The sequence below is a fragment of the Lycium ferocissimum genome, chromosome 9, assembly GCF_029784015.1.
Source record: "Lycium ferocissimum isolate CSIRO_LF1 chromosome 9, AGI_CSIRO_Lferr_CH_V1, whole genome shotgun sequence".
Classification (NCBI taxonomy): domain Eukaryota; kingdom Viridiplantae; phylum Streptophyta; class Magnoliopsida; order Solanales; family Solanaceae; genus Lycium; species Lycium ferocissimum.
Genome location: NC_081350.1, coordinates 42,903,322 through 42,923,610, shown reverse-complemented (window position 1 = coordinate 42,923,610; position 20,289 = coordinate 42,903,322). Strand labels below are relative to the sequence as shown.

General features: G+C 33.0%; 1 protein-coding gene across 1 annotated transcript; it reads right to left on the bottom strand.

Moving 5' to 3' along the window:
• Window positions 1-10,274: 10,274 nt before the first annotated feature.
• On the bottom strand, window positions 10,275-13,466 carry LOC132030946 (inositol oxygenase 2-like). Its single transcript, XM_059420751.1, has 10 exons — window positions 13,194-13,466; window positions 12,837-12,978; window positions 12,624-12,705; window positions 12,035-12,239; window positions 11,754-11,866; window positions 11,423-11,615; window positions 10,898-10,976; window positions 10,725-10,806; window positions 10,534-10,556; window positions 10,275-10,498 (listed from the first exon to the last, which is right to left on the bottom strand). Exons 1-10 carry the CDS (start codon window positions 13,222-13,224, stop codon window positions 10,486-10,488), a joined length of 963 nt encoding a protein of 320 aa, XP_059276734.1. The 5' UTR covers window positions 13,225-13,466; the 3' UTR covers window positions 10,275-10,485.
• Window positions 13,467-20,289: the final 6,823 nt, after the last annotated feature.

Below are 20,289 nucleotides of genomic sequence, written 5' to 3'. Positions count from 1 at the left end.
CACATATAGTTTCCCCTAGAGTTTTCTCCACACACTCTATAGTGATATAACGTTGTCCAAATTTTTCTGGCATTGGGAGCTGCAAAATGGTAAAGTTTCCACATTACAAGAAAGACCTTGATCAATTTCTAATTCACACACGGTCAGAGCGCTGGCAGAACCTGAGTCATAAAAAACATGGCACAAATGTAAGCAATGAGAAAAATGAAGTAACGGAAAGATACACCAAAGTTTTCCATTGAAGAATTTATTTAGTTACATCTTTTATCATACTTATTATACAAATATATATTTTTCTACAAATAGCACGATGGAAATGACGTTGGATACGCAAAATAAAGGTCACATTGGTAGTTGAAAAGAAAAAGAAGTTATGTATGAGGTATTTTAATACTCTAACTTGAGGATGTTTACGAAAAAGCCGTGTGAGTTTGTTCAAAATGGATAATATCACACCATGATAAGATTATTTTAGATCTGCCAAAGGTTCGATAAGGCGAGTACGGAATTACATAGTGATTACAGGGAGCCTGTCATAGTGCTTTTGCCCGTCTACGTATTGGTTTACTACATTCACTCGTAGTTTCGGAGACGGATACATAGGAAAGAAGTCAGTGGGCTTTGAGAGCCATAAATACTCAGACGAACTTTCTTTTCTTCTTCTCTTTAAAGACCTCACCTGCTTCACACCTTCTACGATAGGGAATTACTTCTGCACGAGCACTAATTTGATTAGCATAAATGAGCCGATGATGTGGTGGTACACAACTAACCTCCCCCAAGCACATATAGTGATGAGTCATGTGAAAGTTAGTTCGAGGAGAGATTGTTTTGTATGCGAATAAAATTGCATATCGGTAGCTGGAAAAATAAGAATTTACATATATAAGGTGTAGAAATATTTAGTAGGTAGTCGAGTATTCTCCTATCAATAGTATTAGTTAGTAACCGTGAAGATTCTTTTCTTCAAGGTGTATTACTAACTGTTGCTTCATTTGCTTTTTATCTTGTTACTTTGTTGTCATATTTTTCTTGATATCATGCTTTTCTTTTGAGTCGAGGGTCTATCATAAACATCCCTCTACCCCACAAAGCTAAGTGTAAGCTATGCGTACATCCTGCTCTCTCCAGACCCCGCTCGTGGAGCTACACTAGGTATATTGTTCTTGTTGTTGTGTAGAAATATTTTTAATGGTGAACATACAATAGGAATAATCGTGCGAATTTGACTCAAAGCGTACAATATCATATCAACATAAAAGTATTTTTAAATTTTTTTAGCCCAACAAATAATTGGCGTGCACTATATTTAATTCTCCAAGTACTCATTGACATACTCTAAATTATTTTATATTGTCCATTTATCGGAACAAGCTTTATTGAATAACTTGATGTTGTATTAAACACTTCATATTTTTATTTAACAAGTTCCTTTTTCCATTAACTATTTATTTTGAGATAGTGTATATTTATCATCATCAATAAAAGTAGCCCGTAACCACAAGGAAAGGGTTCAATCTTTATAAATATATAAATATAAGATAAAAGAAAACTTTATAATTCTATTTGTAAGAGTACTGATTACGGAAGACAAACTGATAAGTCTTCCTTGTAACAGCTTACCCGATTTCTTTCACATCTCTAGGATTTATTCTAAAGAAAAAAAAAAAAAAAAAATGAGTGAACTCGTAATAAGAAATAGGTGAACTCGTAATAAAAAATAGGTTCATATAAATTTATAAAGCGGAATTAATATTTCAAGTTGTTGTAATTAAACAGACAGCAAAAATTGTTTTTATTTGGAGTGGTGACTTCCATAGTTCCACTACGCAAGGCTGACAAAGCATGTATTAAATAAAATTGTATTTAAGCCCAAGTTAGTTATTATGTTATGAATCTAATTTTCTATAACTAATACTATGATAAAACTGATTGGTCTGTCCTAAAATGATCCTCTAACATTGTTAGCTGTCATAATCTAATTTATTTTAGATAATCCAATCGAAATAGGTTGTCTTAGAAAAACTTTATAAAGGACTTGCACTCATGATCAGAAATTACAACTTTATATCTTATTCGACATGTTTTTTTTTACATTACCTACTTAGTTGTAGTCATTCACAACCAGAAGAAGAGGAACTGATCAAAATTTAATTGTATTATCAAGATAGGACAGATTAAATTTTGGAATTCTTTTTGAAAGAGTGAGTGATCAAGGAAGACAAACGGACAAGTCTTCCATGTAAAACAGCTAACCAAATTTCTTGGACATCATCGAGATTTAGTTAATCTGAAAGAAAAAAGATTGAAATTCATTATCGTTTATTTCAGATAAAAAAAAAACAAACTTGATCATGGGTACTTTCATCTCTTTATATTTATAGCCAATCAATAAAGTTACTCCAGAACTCAACTGAACATTTTATAATTATAATAGAAAGATCGATGTTTCGTTTAAAGAAATGAAGGATTCCGAAAAATTATTCTTTCATACATATACACGAAAATAAAACGAAAAAGCAAAAAAAAGAAGAAAATATATAGAAAGAGAGAAAAACTGATCACATGTTATGGCTATGAGTGCAGATAGAAAGCAAATTAGAACCACCAAAGGATGTGGTATAGCGGATTGGGCAACTTCCTTAATCGTGAAGTCTCGACCCGGCTGCAGGTATGGAAAAATGTGGAGAGTGCTTCCCCTCGAATAGGGCCCTGCATGGCGCGAATCCAGATATAGTCGTTTACAATGCAGGTACCGAACACCATTTGAAAAGCCAAAAAAACATAAAGCAAATTATAAAAATCCATTTCCTTATGTTGAAACCATGACGAGGATCCACGAGTGGAGCTTATAAAACATTCTCTTGTAAATAGGGACGGATCCAACTATGAATTTGTAGTCTACAAAAATCAATAGTTCGAATCCAACTCTATTTATGTACGTGTACGTACGAATTATAAATATGGTGGATCGATTTAAATATATATTTAAAATTAATTATTTCAACTAAAAATGCAAAACCTCTCTCAATCACAAGCTTTCTTTGGAGGAGGAGAGGAGGAAAAAGTCATTGCTTTATGCTTAAAGTTTTTGTTGAGTTGAGGTTATTTATTTATGGGAAAAGGGTCAAATATACCTTCTATTTTAATTTATTGGCTAATTTTACCCTCCGTTAGCCAAAGTAGTCAAATATACCTCTCTGCTAGCCAAAGCATACACATATACGTAGGGGTGTTCATGGTCCAGTTTGACTCGGTTTTTGGTTAAAACCAAACCAAACCAATTAAGTCGGTTTTTTCTAATATTCAAACCAAACCAAACCATCATAGTATAAATTCTATCAGTTTCGATTTTGTCGGTTTTATAGGTTTGGTTCAGTTTTTGCAGTTTTTTTTTTGAATTTTAAGAATGTATTAATACAAAGAACCTTTGAATCAAATGGTAACTAAATACGGCTTTTATCGTGATCCATTCAAACCTAAGAATCTTCTTAATTAATTCATTAACTTTATTTAGGTATAGGCCTATGGCTTGGGTATAGGAATTACAAAAACATAACATCTACGTTTCATGATTCTAGTTACTTCCCTACATATAGCCTTTTAATATTACGCAGCCCCTCAGGAATTTTTGTTATCTAGACTCATCGTGTTTATGAAACATTGAGAAGAAAACACAGAAGTTAAAACGGAAAATGATAAACAGAAACACAAAGTCATCTACCAAATCTTTTTAAATTCCAATTGCCAATTTCTTCCCTTTAATTTGTTACGGATAAAATGCTAGCTGATCAGTAGTAATTCAGATGGCATGTAAATGAAGGAACTGTAAAACTGAATAAGGCGAAAATTCTAGTTTACCTTTAGCAAATTTCTTTTTATTTTACCTTAAACTTAAATGGGCTACATTTTCTTTCTAATTATTTGAATTTGTATTGGACTTGGAATGAGCCAAATTATATATATATAGAGAGAGAGAGAGAAAGAGAGAGAGAGAGAGAGAGAGAGAGAGAGAAATATAATATTTTAAATAGGGAAAAGGGTCAAAAATACCCCTCTACTTTGGAAAAAGGGCTAAAAATATCCTCCGAACTTATTTTGGGTCAAAAATATCCCTCCCATCCTTAAAGTTTTCAAATATACCCGTCTTGACGGAAATTATCCCCAAAATAACCCGAAATCATTTTTTAAACCCGCTCCATCATTTAAACCCGACCCAACTAAAGAATTATCCATAAGATCCCCTTATTCCTCGAATTCCCTCAAACTTCAAACCTACGTATTGGGGGAATAAGGGGATCTTATGGATAATTATTTAGTTGGGTCGGGTTTAAATGATGGAAATGGCTTTAAAAATGATTTGGTTATTTGGGGGATAATTTCCGTCAAGACAGGGTATATTTGAAAACTTTAAGGACGAAAGAGGGGTTTTTTGACCCAAAATAAGTTCAGAGGATATTTTTAACCCTTTTTCCAAAGTAAAGGGGTATTTTGACCCTTTTCCCTTTTAAATATGTATGTATGTATCGGTTCGGTTCGGTTCGGTTCGGTTTTGGTTCGGGTTTTTTTGGTTTAACACCAAACCAAATGTTATCGGTTTTTTAAAACTTAAAACCAAATCAAGTCAAACCCTGATTTTTGGTTTATTAAGTCGGTTTGACTCGGTTTACCGGTTCGGATCGGTTTTTCGGTCTCATTTGAACACCCCTACATAGACCCCTTGAATGGAGGGAAATCTCAAATCAGCAAAAATTACCCATTTAACTTAAATTACCGCCCCATAAGTTAGACCCAACCCGACCAAAAATATAATTTCCCCCACCCTAAAATACCCCTGTGCGCTTCTATTCTTCGATCAAAACACAAATCTGTCCAATGATTGGAAGTACTACTGTTAATTTCCACAAATCTGTCCAATGAATGGATTGTCAGGATTGGAAGTACTACTGTTAATTTCCACTAGGAAGCTGAAACTATTGCACCACCACGATAATAATTAGTTGCTTCTTTTTTGGTCAAGTTTAACAAGATGAACACTAGCTACGGTTAAAAGGACTGCCAAATGGGAAAATGATAGTTCTATTTCAAGATTTTTTATTACTTATCTTTTAGGCAGAGCATTCAATGACATGAAGAGAATGAGACATGGTGGAAAATTATCATGTTTGATCATCTGGTGTGTGCTCTATTACAAACTTAAAGAGGAACAAATATATTCAAAGGAATTATGATCTCCTCCATTTCCATCCCACTACATTATACTGTTGCATTTTTTTTTCTCACCCATAGAGGTTAAAGACAAAGCATTTAAAAAGTAATAGACAGATTTGCATTATTGTTTTCTCACTTTATCAGCTATATTTGACAAGTAAAAATGGAAGAGAGAGTCGAGTTAGACTTGAAAAGTTTTTGGAAGACAACAAGGCCATAAGAGGAGAAGGAGGTTACGGAACTATGTTTAGACTGAAAAATAGAAGCGTAGAGGGTATATTAGGGTGGGACAAAATTATATTTTTGGATCGGGTCGGGTTTAACTTATGGGGCATGGGTAATTTAAGTTAAATGAGTAATTTTGGCTGATTTGGGATTTTCATCTATTCAAGGGGTATATGTGTATACTTTAGCTAACGGAAGGGTATATTTGATTACTTCGGCTAATGGAAGACAAAGTTAGCCAATAAACTAAAGTAGAAGGGTATATTTGACCCTTTTCCCTTTATTTATTTTAGTTGAGAATGACTTGAGATTTCGTATACATTTTGGTGAAAACGACAAGGAGGAATCTATAATCCAACGATGAGATTGTTAGGACGCAAATATATGTGATTTGCCAGTCTTAATCATTTTTCAAAAATATCTTTCACATATGTACATGATTCTACTATACTATTGGAATCTTATATGTACGAAATTGCGGCTAAAGTTCGACAAAATCAATATTTTGAATTAAACTCTATATATATGTAGATACAAGAAATTAGTGTTATCGATCGATTTGAATATATATTTCGCAACTAACTTTCTTAACTCAAAATTCCATACCTTTCAATTTCCAACTTTCTTTGGATGAGAGACATCACAATAAGAAATGGAAGGGAATAAAAAATAAAAATAAAAACTAATTAGTGCTCTATGTTTAAATAAAATTTAGTGGAGCGGGTTTTATTTGTTATCTTTTGTTAGTTGAGGATGACTTGATGGCATTTCATGTACATTTTGGTGAAAACGACAAAGGAAGAATCTATATATAATCTAACAATGAAATTGTAGGACGCAAATATACATGATTAGCCAATCTTATTCCCTTTTTTTGCAAAAAAATATCTCCACATGTATGTATATGATGAATCCACTATGCTATTGGAATCTAATAGGGTATTAATTGCAGCTATGTCCATTTATTACTTATCCTGAAGTTGTCTTTTAGGGAGATCAATATTTTTATGTGGGAGTTTAACATATTGATCAATTGTGTCAATCAAAATATAATATAGGTAATATTCCATAAATGCGTAATATGTAATCCCAAAAATGAGATAGATTATCTACCATAACAAAATAACGTGAATTGATATTGTAAAAAGTCTTTACAGCTTACACTATTTGTGGATATTGTTTAAATTTTTTACATAAATACTTATCGATGTTTAGACTAAGCCAACTCAAGTTACCATAATTAAGTGATTTAAAATGGTGAATATGTCTTAATTAATCATAATTAAGTAATAAAAATGTGTGCACACATATCATGCATTTATTAATTTGGTTTAAACACACGATACATATAATTTTTACCAATTTTTTACGTGATTACCCTCAAAGAAAAAATAAAAACATATTTTCCTTAGTGTTAGTGTTTGTGTCAAACGAATAAATGCAAAGACACATGAAATCATTGTTTAGTCATATTGAATTTTTGGTACTTCTAATGAGAATTAGTTTTCTAGAAAAAATACATCAATGTGACCTTGCTTTTAACCAATCCTTTAATAAATTCTTTAATTGGTTGTTTGCATGACCTCAAATTAAATTAATCCAATGGACACAGGCTCATTGACAATAATTCAATTATGGATGTTAAACTTGACGAGTTAACGTGTGAGAAATAACATCTTCAGATTTTATTTGATATTCTTTGCTTTACCCATTTTTTTTCTCAACCACGACATTGTTTAATAGTTAACTTTAATTTTATATAAAAGAGAAAGACAAGAAAAGAAAGTAGCATAGTTGGTATTTCGTCATCACAAACGTTTTATCGTTTGGAAAAGGTCACCATCAATGAAGTTACACACAATCACAAGAAAAAGAAACCCAAAACGTAATCACCACGGCGTCAAATGGACGGGTTAATCTACATGTTTAGCTTAAATCAGTCCAATATTTAGATGGACTGAATTGAACGGATTAAATGAATTGAACTAATAAAATAAAAAGGTTGTTAACCTGCCCAAACTTGAACGAATTAGACAAGTCATATTTTATAGACTAATTTTGTCACTCTTAATATCTACAATCAACAAAATTTTATATGATAGCATGCTGCAGATTATCATAATCCCAAGGTTCAGTACGTATATTTTTTTCGATAAAATTTGTACTTGCACTAGATGTTTACACTAAATCAATGTATATAAGATATGTACTTTTTGTACGCATATTTTCAATGTAACCATGACGAAGTGAAATACATTCTAAGCTTAACTTATAATTGTTAAAATTAAACTATTTTATTTAGTATAAACACCGAATATGAATACGTAGTAAAAAAAAAAATCTGCGTGGAACCATGATATCAACTGCACATATTAATTTTCTCATTTTTCTCTCTTCAACTCTGTTACATTCCCAATTATTCACTTTAATTCTTTCAGATTCTCTAAAATCACAAATATGACAATTGGGCCTGACTCGCAAGGAACCCGCCCGATTAATCTGGGTTCAGTTGGGCTTAGTCTGGTTCGGATATGGGCTTCCACTTAACTGGACTGATTACTGAGTGGTAGATTGGGCCTATAGGACTACTAATCGGATCTCCATAAGGGTAGTCCTGAATTTTTTTAGGGGGAAAAACGCTGCTGCCCTCGAAAACAAAATAGCTTCCCGCCCATACCTCTCTTTCTTTCATGCCCCTAAAACTATTTGTCCGAAATGCCCCTAAAATTATGATACCAACATGATATATAAATATACTGAGATATATCATGTTCATTTATTCAAAGATACACTTTTCTCAGAAAACCCTCCATGATACCATCATCTTATTATATACATATACCGTGATGGTATCATGGACGACTGCTTTAGTCCTTCAATAAGACACTTCTCAGTCCTCCGTGATACCATCATGGTACATAAATATACTGAGATGGTATCATGGAGGACTGCTTCAGTCCTTCTCTTTGTCCTCCATGATACCATCATGATATATAAATATACTGCGATCATATCATGGAGGAAGGGTTTGGGCGAAAGGGTACTTGGGTAAATCGATCAATTTGGTAAGATGCGAAGTTAGTTTAGGAGGGAGCATGAGCGGATAAATATTTTACATTTTAGGGGTATTTGTGTTGTTTTCCCAATTTTGTATCCCACTTAGCAAATTTTTTTTAACAATAGCTTCCACTTCAGAAAATTTGCTAGGCAAAACTTTTATTGCCCATCAGGCATAAGTTGTGGACATAAATTAGTTTAATACACCTACTCAATTAACCACAAGTCATGCCTTAACGCAAAAGTTATAACTTATGCCTCATGGGCAACATAAGTTCTTCCCAAACGATCTTTTTCAAGTTAAGGTCATTTTTAAAGATTTTATTAGGCGGGACAAAAATCAAGACCGGACGCTTTTGGGAACAACACACGTCATGCCCTATAATCAGATAGGTCCATTTTCTGGTGGGTCGAGCCTGGCTGGAAAACATCTTTGTTGTACACGGGCAATTTGCACGATTGCTCTTATTCGGGGGTGGTCTTTAATTTTTGCCCCTCAAATTAGTGCTCTTTAATTTTTGCCCTTCGCTAAAAACCTCTTAGTTCCGAGTTCGAACTCTCACTCAGTCAAAAAAAAAAAAAAATCGCAACATAGAATACAATCACCTTGAAGTGCCCAACCTCCACCCCCCTTATATATGCTTTTAAAAAAAAAAAAAAAGTGTCAGTAGTAGACATGCTTTTACTAGAGAATCATAATAGACCCATACAACCTCAACGTGCACATTCTAGTGTACAACTCATCTAATGCATTCACAAATGACTTAAGCAAAACTACAGCAAAACTCTCCTTGCGAAAACTCTCCCGATCGACGAGTTTGGCTAAAACTCTTAAGGCGGAGAGTTTTGCCTTTAGGCATAAAATAATTTTTTTTTCTTACTCAGTTGGAATTTTGCAAAACTCTGCCTTAAGGCCTAACCTTTGCCCGAATAGGCCTAATTTTGCTACGAAACTCTGTCTTGCGTATTTTTTTTACTGAGCCGGGATTCGAACCCCAAACCTCATGGCTTTAGGCAAAGGGAAAAATTAAAGACCAGCAATTTGAGGGGCAAAAATTAAAGACCAGTGCCTTTGAAGGGCAGTCTGCACAAAAAAATGTTGCACAGTACCGTAGGGGGAAGAAATTGCACAGTTTGGCCTTCAAATTGACCGGTCTTTAATTTTGCTCTTAACAATCGAGTTTATGCTTAGCGGAGTATAAATTCTTTAAGGCGCGCTGCATAACTTATGAATATTATGATGCGAAAATATAAATGTATGCCTAACGAAAAAATTATTTTTCTTGAAGGCCATCACAAAATGGGGACAAAAGTGCAAATGACCAGCCGTGGGGCCCTGAATCTAATAATGTGCTACAAAATACAGGACAAATCCACCAACTGAATGCTACTACTACTAAAGGAGCGAAGTGCACATATAGCCGATTTCAAGACCCTATGCTTTTCATAAGTATTTGTTTAATTTTAGATAAGCGAGTCGGAAGTTCAGATATACGCGTCTTATAGTTTAGGTTGCCAAAGCCTGACTTCAAAGAATGTGGACGAAAGCAAACTTCAGGCACTTTTACATGAATTTTAGAATTTAGATATATATGACTAAACTTCAAGCATTTGTGCGTGAAGATCTAGCATCTAATGTATCTCAAATACCCTTCTTTTTCTAGCATTTATATACTTCTTTATATTTTAAATTTTCTTTATAAAATACTGAGTCCATCACTGTTTACACCTTTTATCTCCTTGGCCTACTGAATACTCCATATTTATTCATATTGAAAAGGTTTCGGAACTGTCAATGGAATTTATTCATGAATGAAAGAGACAAATACATTTTTTAAATGAAAAAATAGAAAATGACATTTCGAAAGTAAAATATTACATCAATAATCAACAAAGGGATGTGAAATACAGCTGTAAATAGCTTTATTTCTTAAACCAATTATATATGTATCTACTCTACCACCGTGGACCCAGTCATCACCATAATGCTTCTTATGCCTTTCTCCTTGCCATTGTTTTTCCAAAATGCTAAACATTCACCATCTGAGCTTTGTTGGGAAATACTGCATTGCATTAAAAAAAAAAAAAACTCATTTGATTTAGTAACAATTTAATCTATTTAATAGATAACTTGTCAGGTTACTACTTCCATGTTTACAGAAATTATTTTTTTAAATGACCTAATACGTGTCAGAATTAAAATCCACTCATATATAGCTAAAAGCACTAACCTTTTCAATGAGAGAGTGATAGTATGGCTTGACTTTTTCCACATCAATTCGAACTTTGCTCTTGCTATATAAATCATATTTGCTGCATTAAAATTTGCAAATTATAAGTAACCTATTTGAAATAAAAATTTAATCAGAAGGAAGCAGTAAAAGTGGAAAAGGAAAATAATTACTTAAAAATCTTGAGCCACTTCATGTTCTCTCTGTCCTCCTCATTCATCAAATGTGTGTAAGCTCCTGACCTATGTAATGCTGTAGAATATTATCAAAAACCAAAAACACAAAAAAAATTAGTTCACATAAATTAATCAGAATATCGAGCATACGGTGAGTTTAAATTCAATGCAGTATTAGTGGTGTAAAAATTATTTACATAGTTAGGTCACTCAAAAAGTAATTACAAGTGAGTACTCTTTTTAAAGTTCAACATATTTTTAATCTTAAACGGCGTGAGACTTGTATTTATTGGATTGACGAGTGGCGCTACCAGATAGTTACAAAATGATCTATTTAACTAGAATTCATTTTTAAAAAATAGGAAGAATGATAATGGATGACGAATAAAGCATGGTCTTTTTTAAGTTCAGTGCATTTCCCCCTTTAATGAATTCCAAGTGATACAAATCTGTATTATTTGAACTAGTGGATACTCAACACAGATAATTATACAAAGAAAAGATAATTATAAGTATTCTTACCATAGAAAGAATGGTAACGGATGACAAACAAAGCAGCTGAAGGAAGAGTAGTTCCATTTTCCTTGGAGACCAAATACATATAATCATCATGTCCCCATGACATAACAACCTTGTCAAGTCCACAACCTTCTTGATATACTCCATTCTTTGTGTTGTAAATAGGATTTTTGATGTCTGGATTTTCCTTAAAATACTGCATAAGAGAATCAATATTTGTTAGGGCATAGTATTTAATATTCAACACCAACTATTCCTATGTTTAGTTCTTTATATTTTGAATCTTAGTGAAAATTCTAGCTCTGACATTAATAAAAACAAAGCATTAATATACCTTGTGGTGAACAATTGATTCATCAAAAGCACAACCAAGAGGAAATGTATCTCCAACAACAGCCCATTGAGGAAGCCCTCCAAAACTTGGAAGAAGAAGCACTTTCCCTAGATCTATGGTCCATACAAAAAAAGAGTTTAAGTTATATGCACGATGACGATATAAGAAACTTGAAGATTTTAAATTTGAATTCATAAGAAAAAATAAGTAATGTAGTTCGTATTCTGAACCTCGTCACATAAACTAAAATAAAGGGAATACTATTCAATTTTGTTACATACCATGAATGAGGGCAGTCAAATGAAGCCAATCTTCATTTGGATAATCTTTCCTAATAGCTTCAGCAGTTTGTAGTAAGTGCTCAATTTGTGGTTCATCCAAATCAGGATCACTATCATCAACCACGTCATTTAGAAGTTCACAACAATCCCAAATACTCATTTCAATTTTGTTCAATTTGCCATATTCTTCTCTCATTCTTTTCACCTGCATTTGCAAAAAAGGTAATCAAGATCAAGCATTAATACCATGCATTAAAAAGGAGCTTGATGAAAAGATGGATTTGAGTGATTACTTCCGAATCGGGAATAAGTAAAATTTAAACAAGACGAATTTTGGCACTATAAAAGTATCGATCAATGAAGTGAGGTAAAGATGTTAGAAAAACAAGGTTCGAATTCCAGTAAAGATTATAAAAAAAAAATAAAAAAAATAAAAAGTAATAATACGTAGGATACTGTTATAAAAAGGAGAGTTACTTGATATTTGTGTTGGTACAACTTTTATAAATAGATTTTTTAAGAAAAGAAAAAGAAGAGGAATTTTGAGAGTTTGTTTATAATTGTTTTGTTGACAAGGCATTGAACTTACATAGTCATAGGTTTGGTTAATGTGTTGAACCCTGTAAAATTCCTCCACTGTCTTTTGTCTCTCACTTTCTGCATTATAATCCCTGTAAAATAAATTCAACTTAAATTAGTTTCATATAAACACATTATGGAGTCATGAACGGATTCTAGTATCGAGAATTATTGACTCGACTAATTGATCTATCAGAAAATTATAAAATTAAATCCAAAATACCTAAATGATTGACCAAATGCGTTTATGTCTGGCACTTCAAATCCATCATCAGAAGGCATTAATGTCTTTGGTTCCACAAATCCACCGTCCAAAATAAGTTCATTGGGGTTGAATGGGACTTTTTTCTCCTCCACTTGTAAACCTATCAACAATTATAAAATTTAAATTTCTATATATAATGTTAATAAAAGCTTATATATGTTGCTGACGGATGCGTGTCAAAAGTTTCAAAAATAATTTATTTTGCAAGGATCATATACGAGTGCGATAACATTTTAGGAGAACTTCATATCATTTCATTCATAACACAAACTAATATAATTGAAAATGAAATTAACAAGAAGGATTATGACATACCGTACTCAGGCTGCTCAATGAGAATAGTCATCTTCCCACAAAAAAATCAACAAAATATAATTAAATCAGGAGATATCTAGCAAATAATGCAAATGGGATTTTGTGTTTTGTGATGTGAAGGCTATTGAAAAATGTGGCTATTTATAGTAGTCAGAGTAAAATGTCCTTGCATGAAATTTGGAATATTTTAGAGTCCTGAAAAGAAACATGTTGTTCAGTGGAGTCCTCAAAAGAAAATCTAGTGACTCCTTAAAGTTTGCAAAATAGGATATTTGGAAATATTCGAGTCCTTAACTGAAAAAAAACTTTTCAACTACTTATAAATTTAACATATCCCTTAAGACCCGTTCAAATGATAAATATCCACGTCACCGACATTTCATCCAATCTATCTACTCACAAGTGCGTGTTGAAACAACCAAATATAATATACTTTCTTTTCTAATTTGTATATCAATATCTTAGATGATGTGTTTAAGATCACTAATTCAAATGATATTTCGTTAAATTAAACGTATGTTTAGCTTAAGATCATAAGATTACAAAAAAAAAAAAAAAAGAATTTCGTATCAAATCAAACTAAAATACATAAAATAAACAAATAGAGTAGGTAGTTGGATTCAATTGGAACTGAAAAAGTTTAAATTTCCTGATGTATGATTAGAAATCGAGTAACTTTATCATTCTTAGATTTTTGGTCTAATTATACTCTTAATGTTAGGAAAAAGTTCTATTTTTACTCTTCCTCCGACCATAGGGTAGCTTTTCGTTATAGTCAAGATTTGAGTGGTGAATGTGAATTTTTAAAAAGAATTAGACACGTGAAATTCAGTCATTTTACGCTGAAGCTTTGTCTGTAGTAAAAGCAAATACGAGACGATTAACCTTACGAAAAAGGTATGAAGGTACCAAAAATGTGACGGATGACAAATATTGCGCAATTTCGATTAGTACACGACCATATTTGAAATTAGTACATCCCATTTTATTGAACACGCGCTGATGTGAGAGTGGGGAAGGTTGACTATACGTGTGATGACTCAGCTTTACGTGTATGATAGATCTAGGTTATTGAAAAACATGAGCAACCACTGACTAGGAACCAAGTCAGTTCCTACAACATTTTGGATGAAATTCTACGTATGAGCTGTGAAGCGTACATTTTTTTTTTTTCTTTTAATCCTTTATCCAGACAAAAGTATGTCAAACTAACGTCCAAGTTGTACAAATAAAATTAAAAATAATGTGACGTCCAGGCTGTTGAAACGTCACACTTCGGACCCAAAAAAAAAAACGTGTATGGGAAGTAGAGACAATTGAACAAGGCTGAATGCCTGAATATGTGACCAGGGGGAGCTAGTATCGGCATATCGGTTCGCCTGAATTTAATAACTTTTATTTAAAATAAGGTGTTTTGTATTAAGAAATTCTATATATATATATAAAATTTAAAATTCACTTATTATCACTTGAAATCGGGTAATTTGCACTTGCTCCGCTATTTTGTGGTGGTCTTTAATTTTTTTCCTCATAACAAATAATTTTTTCGCTGGGAATAAGTGTTTATTTTTGCACCATAATATTCCATATGTTACGTCTCACATGACTTTTGCCCTTTGTCTCGTTAGACATAAATCTGATTGCTAAAGGACAAAAATTAAATATCGCCCCATTTGAAGAACAAAACATGCAATTTCTTCTTTGAAATCATTATTCTAAAATTCAAAATTTATAAATTTGAAATCCTGACTTCGTCTCAGTATCTTTCTTACATCCTCGGAAGATGCAAGTGTTTTTTATTTAGACACTTTAACTAATTATCTAATTATTATTTAAACGTTTTTGACCTATTGAACATTTGAAATTTTGGAAAATGTAATTATTAGACGCACATCTAAAAACGTCAAAATGGATCGCATTTGCTATGCAGCTCCAACCTTCCTTCTGGTCGACATGCATGGTCAACTCTGTTGTTACATGCTCTTCCTTCTGCTTCACTTTATAAGTTTTAGTCTGACTGTGATAGGGTGAAGTGACTTTTTTTAAGAAAGAAACAAAGATTATTGAAATTTAAAGTTTTAAACAAAATATAATGTTTTGATTGTAAACCTTTTGAAATTTGTAGCTTTAAATATGTTATAATATTTTGGTTAGAAAATTTCAGGGAGCAACTTGTAGAAGTTTGACATCATCATTTAACCTGTGTATTCACCTTTTTATAACTTTTGCACCTACACATGAAGCGAAGTTTACTGAAATAGTGTACTTGATAAATCTGCGAATCTAGAAATTCATTTCGGCCAATTGAACCTTCTCGAACTGTTAGACAAAAAAAGAAGTGGTAAGCAAATCTTGATTTTTGTTTTCCTTGTGATTAGTCTTTTTATTAGTTTATTACTTACCCACTTCGGACATGGTCTAAAGTTATGTTTGTCAAAATCAAACTTCGGACAAAATATAAGTGAAGTTCAAAAAAATGGTTGGACTTCAGGTAACTTCTGTCATACATGACTAAAGTTAGAAAAAAATAACTACAGCAAAAAATGGTTGTAGTCAGATAAATAAAACTAAAATTCAGGCATATGTGTCTGAAGTAAGGCAAAAACGGCTAAACTTCAATTATATATGATTGAGGTTCAAGCAAAAAATAACTGAAGCGAGGCAAAAATGACTAATCTTCAGCCATACGAAAGTGTCTGAAGTTTAAACTTTGTCAAAACAAACTTCAAACATGGTATGTCTAAAGTTGTTCAATATGGGTATATTGTTAACTTTTTTTAAAAAAGTAGATACAAGTTAAATGGCAGTGTCAAAACATATTTTCATACATTAAGGATAAATCGTGAAGTGTGACGTTAATTATTTTTGAATTTAAAAGTATAATTCATTTTTAAATGAACAAAAAAAAAATATGTTGCAAAAGAAATCCTTCAATTATAAACAAAAGCTCCAAAACTATTGACACAAGAACTTGGAGAGAAGTAGAAAGCTTTTATTTTTTCTATGTGCTATCTATCAAGAGATGAACGTCTCTTTTATAGGTGAAAGAACCACCCAAGAGTCACAAGAATTACTTACAAACTTTAATTGGTACATGTTATACAAAAGGTTCATGGAACTTGGTGAATGTGTATGGACATCCATACATGAATATGTATTTCATAACACTCCCCCTTGGATGTCCGTGGATAATGTGCCTCATTAAAACCTTACTAGGAAAAACCCAGTGGGAATAATCCTTAGTGAAGGAAAAAGAGTACACACATCTCGTAATATGAATTGAGTGCTGCCTCGTTAAAAACCTTACCAGGAAAACCCAATTGGGACAAAACCTTGGTTAAGAGAAAAAGAATACAACGCGTATTTTACTCCCCTTGATAAGAACATCATTTGATATCTCGGAGACAACACATTCCAATCTTGTATCTAAGCTTCTTAAAGGTTGATGTTGGTAATGCCTTAGTGAACATATCTGCAAGACTATCACTTGAATGGATCTGTTGAACATCTATCTCACCATTTTGTTGAAGATCATGTGTGAAAAAGAATTTTGGTGAAGTATGCTTTGTTCTGTCTCCTTTGATGTAACCTCCCTTTAACTGAGCTATGCAAGCAATATTATCTTCATACAATATCGTTGAAATCTTCGTTTTCAAAGAAAGACCACATAATTACAAAACTTGTTGAGTCATTGATATCAACCCTACACACTCTCGACTGGCTTCATGAATGACTATTATCTCAACATGATTGGAAGATGTAGCTGATATAGTAAAGCCATGGTATAGTTTTATCCCCACAAGTAAATAGGTAGCCTGTTTGAGACCAGACTTTATGTGGATCAGCCAAATAACCTGCATCTGCATAACCGATTATCTTTGGCTTGGATTCATTAGAATAAAATAATCCCATATCAGTTGTTCTCTGAAGATATCTGAATATACACTTAACACCATTCCAATGTCTTCTTGTCGGGGAGGAGTTGAATTATTCAAATAAACTCACTGCAAAATATATATCTGATCGGTATTATTGGCAAGATACTGTTAATGCCCCAGTTGCATTGAGATATGGAGTTTCATCACAAATGATCTCTTCATCTTGAGGTCAGAATGGATCTTTATTTATATCGAGAGACATCACAACCATTGGGATACTCAATGGAATCGCTTTAACCATATAAAAATTTGTTGAAGCTTAATTTTCGTAAACCTTTATATGCTTCAAAACAATTTAAATTCCTCGTGAATTTCTTTCATTGTCTATATAGCCATAGCATATCAAAATTTTCATGTATTTTCAGACTAATTAGAAACCTCTTTGCATCCACCACATGAGAACCTATCTACATACAATAATGCCAGTAATTTTGTGAAAAACTTCTATGCCATAAGGCATAAGCCATACTTTATATCTTAAGGATTTCATTTTACTTTTCGCACAAGAACCCGTTTGTACTCCACTGGCATTATACCTTGAGTTCCTTGGACTGTAGGTCCAAAACATCACTTTCCAAGTGAAATAAAATATACTTGAATTGCATATTTTTATTTGGCCAATCATTTATCTGTCCACTCTTTGATAAATTTGAATTCAAGATCCTCATCTCCATTTATAATGTGGAGCGCTACATTATATCAAAGATACCGTCGACGGGCATTTGACACATGTTCCAATGCGACATAACTTACTGATATCTCTTCATTTTTCATTATTTTCAGGTACCTGAACCTTTTCCAAGGTTTTATAAAGTGTTATGTCGCGGTGCTCTTTTAAAGCACTTGCTCATTATTATGACCATCTTTATCATCTGCTCTTCTCCTTCTTTAAGGAGTTTACCTTGGAACTGATTAGTCTATCGCCATAGACTCCGTCCTTAAAGGACTTTAATTCAAATAGGAGCATTTGCAACTGGATTATGATAGTTAACTTTTTGGTGAGCAAATGCAGGTGGCAATTGACTTGAATTATTTTTTTAACGAGGATCATACAGTGATAATTAACTAAATATACCTTATTTTTTAGCTGCTTATCACCTCTCCCCCTAATGTTAGAAAATCTAACATTTACCCCCAATCTTATTTGAGGTCCCATCTTTGTGCTTTGTGTTGAAGCAATTGAATCATATACCGCACAATCAAATATCTAGATAGGAATTATTTGGTTCCTGACCTTGAAACCATATAGGGAAACCTTGTTGGCTTGATGCGTACAAGTGCTACTACATATTAAACAACCATTGCATACCAAATTTTTATGTGGGAGCTTTGTTCTCATAACCAATGGTTTAACTATAATTGGAGGCATACAATTTCTGTTAAACCGACTTGGATATAAACCAACATTATCAACATAATTTCATAGTTTAAAACTGTGCTCTTAATTTAAAAATTTGAGCAAACAACCTTTCAAAAACCAATTCCAAGTAGATACCAAAGCATATGTGACCATACTATAGATGCATCTATTAATACCATATGATAATAAGTGGTTCACATGGCAAGTGGACTGGTCCATATTCACCTTTTATATGTTCCAAAAACCAGGGAATACAATCCCAACCTTTGCTGGTACAATGATGAATTCACCATGAGAACAAGCAGCACAGGAGAATTCTTGAAGAATCTTTTATTTCTTCAATATTTAACCACGTGAATTCTCAATTATTTTCGCATCACGTTTGAATTGGGATGGCCAACCTATCCTGCCAACTGATATTTGGTTCAGTAAACTTTTCGTTTATTATCGCATGTGATTCCATCATCATGCCCATATTTCTGTAGTTCAATCAGGAGGAAAAGTTGGGTAACCTTTCACATAATTATTTATGACCCGCTTTGATTGTAATTAAATGAAGATTAAATCTTCCCATAATTTATAGTCTCAATATAATTCATTGACTTTGATACTTAATAAGTATCTTTTGAGACTTACTACAACCCCAATATTCTGAACAATTTCCTTCCTCCGGATAGGAATAAATTAGCCCTTTCATAACTCCTAATTAATTATGTAGTACCACATATTTTATAACACCATTCGTATGGTGAACATCTCCTTTTAGGGAGAAAATTATTGTCATATGTTCATGGTTAAAACTTTTATAGGCAAGATTAATTTCATGCTTTTACCCTACGATAGTTCATGATAAGACATACCATAATATTTGTGACGTACTAAAAGTACGTGACCGATGACCGTTTATGCCAAAATATTTCTTTATTTCTCTCAAACCTCCCGTAGAGGTGAGTTGTGGTATTTATTCAACCATACATGAGCACGTACTTATCCATAATTTTTATCACCTCTTGACACATTCACCTTCAAGAATGGTCGCGCATTCACAATGCTTACCACAAGTCACATTCTCTTCAAAGAATTGACTATAACCATTTATTCGTGTTTCATAAATTTTCCTTATAAATTGATTGTCATGCCCTGACATTTATCATATTTATATGACCCACGTCAACATCACTTCGAAAGCTCAAGTGTGCCTCCACTTTGTATTCCTTTCTTTTGATGGAGGATTTATAAAACTTATCAATTTAGGTCGCACGATTACCGCGGGCCCAATGACCTTTTCATACCACATTGAGGTAAAAATAACCTTCACCCGTTGAAGGACCATTTTGAGAACACATGGTGTTCTTCCTTTTACAATTACCGCCATAGTGACGATTATTATATCGTCATTTGCCACGCCCATGTTTATTCATACGGCCCTGATAATTATTTAGTCTTCTTTCAGACTTTTGATCTATCGCTCCCACATTATGGAGAAAATCTCGTGGGACGGGCTTCATAATTTTTCATAAATAGACATATTTTGTCTTAATCATCATTATATCATCAATATGGTGCATTAGGTCGCGACCCCAATGTCTTATCCATATAAGGCGTTTTAGGCCATGCATTGGGACTAGAACCCAACGTCTTATCATCATGGTGCATAAGGACTTGAATCCGACGTCTTACCCTTATAAAGCCATGTTAGGCCATAATGTGTTGAGAACTAACCCAACATCTTATCATCAAGATGCATCAGGTTTTGAACCCGATGTCTTACCCTCATGGTGCGTTGGGACTTGAACCC

What these genes read in the sequence shown, in the direction of transcription:
- LOC132030946 (XM_059420751.1), bottom strand. Translation starts at nt 13,224, where the DNA reads ATGACTATTCTCATTGAGCAGCCTGAGTACG. An exon ending in AAGTGGCTCAAGATTTTTAA is followed by an intron (nt 10,807 to 10,897) that starts GTAATTATTTTC and finishes ATTTTAATGCAG; the next exon opens with CAAATATGATTTATATAGCA. An exon ending in ATCACTCTCTCATTGAAAAG is followed by an intron (nt 10,557 to 10,724) that starts GTTAGTGCTTTT and finishes AATGCAATGCAG; the next exon opens with TATTTCCCAACAAAGCTCAG.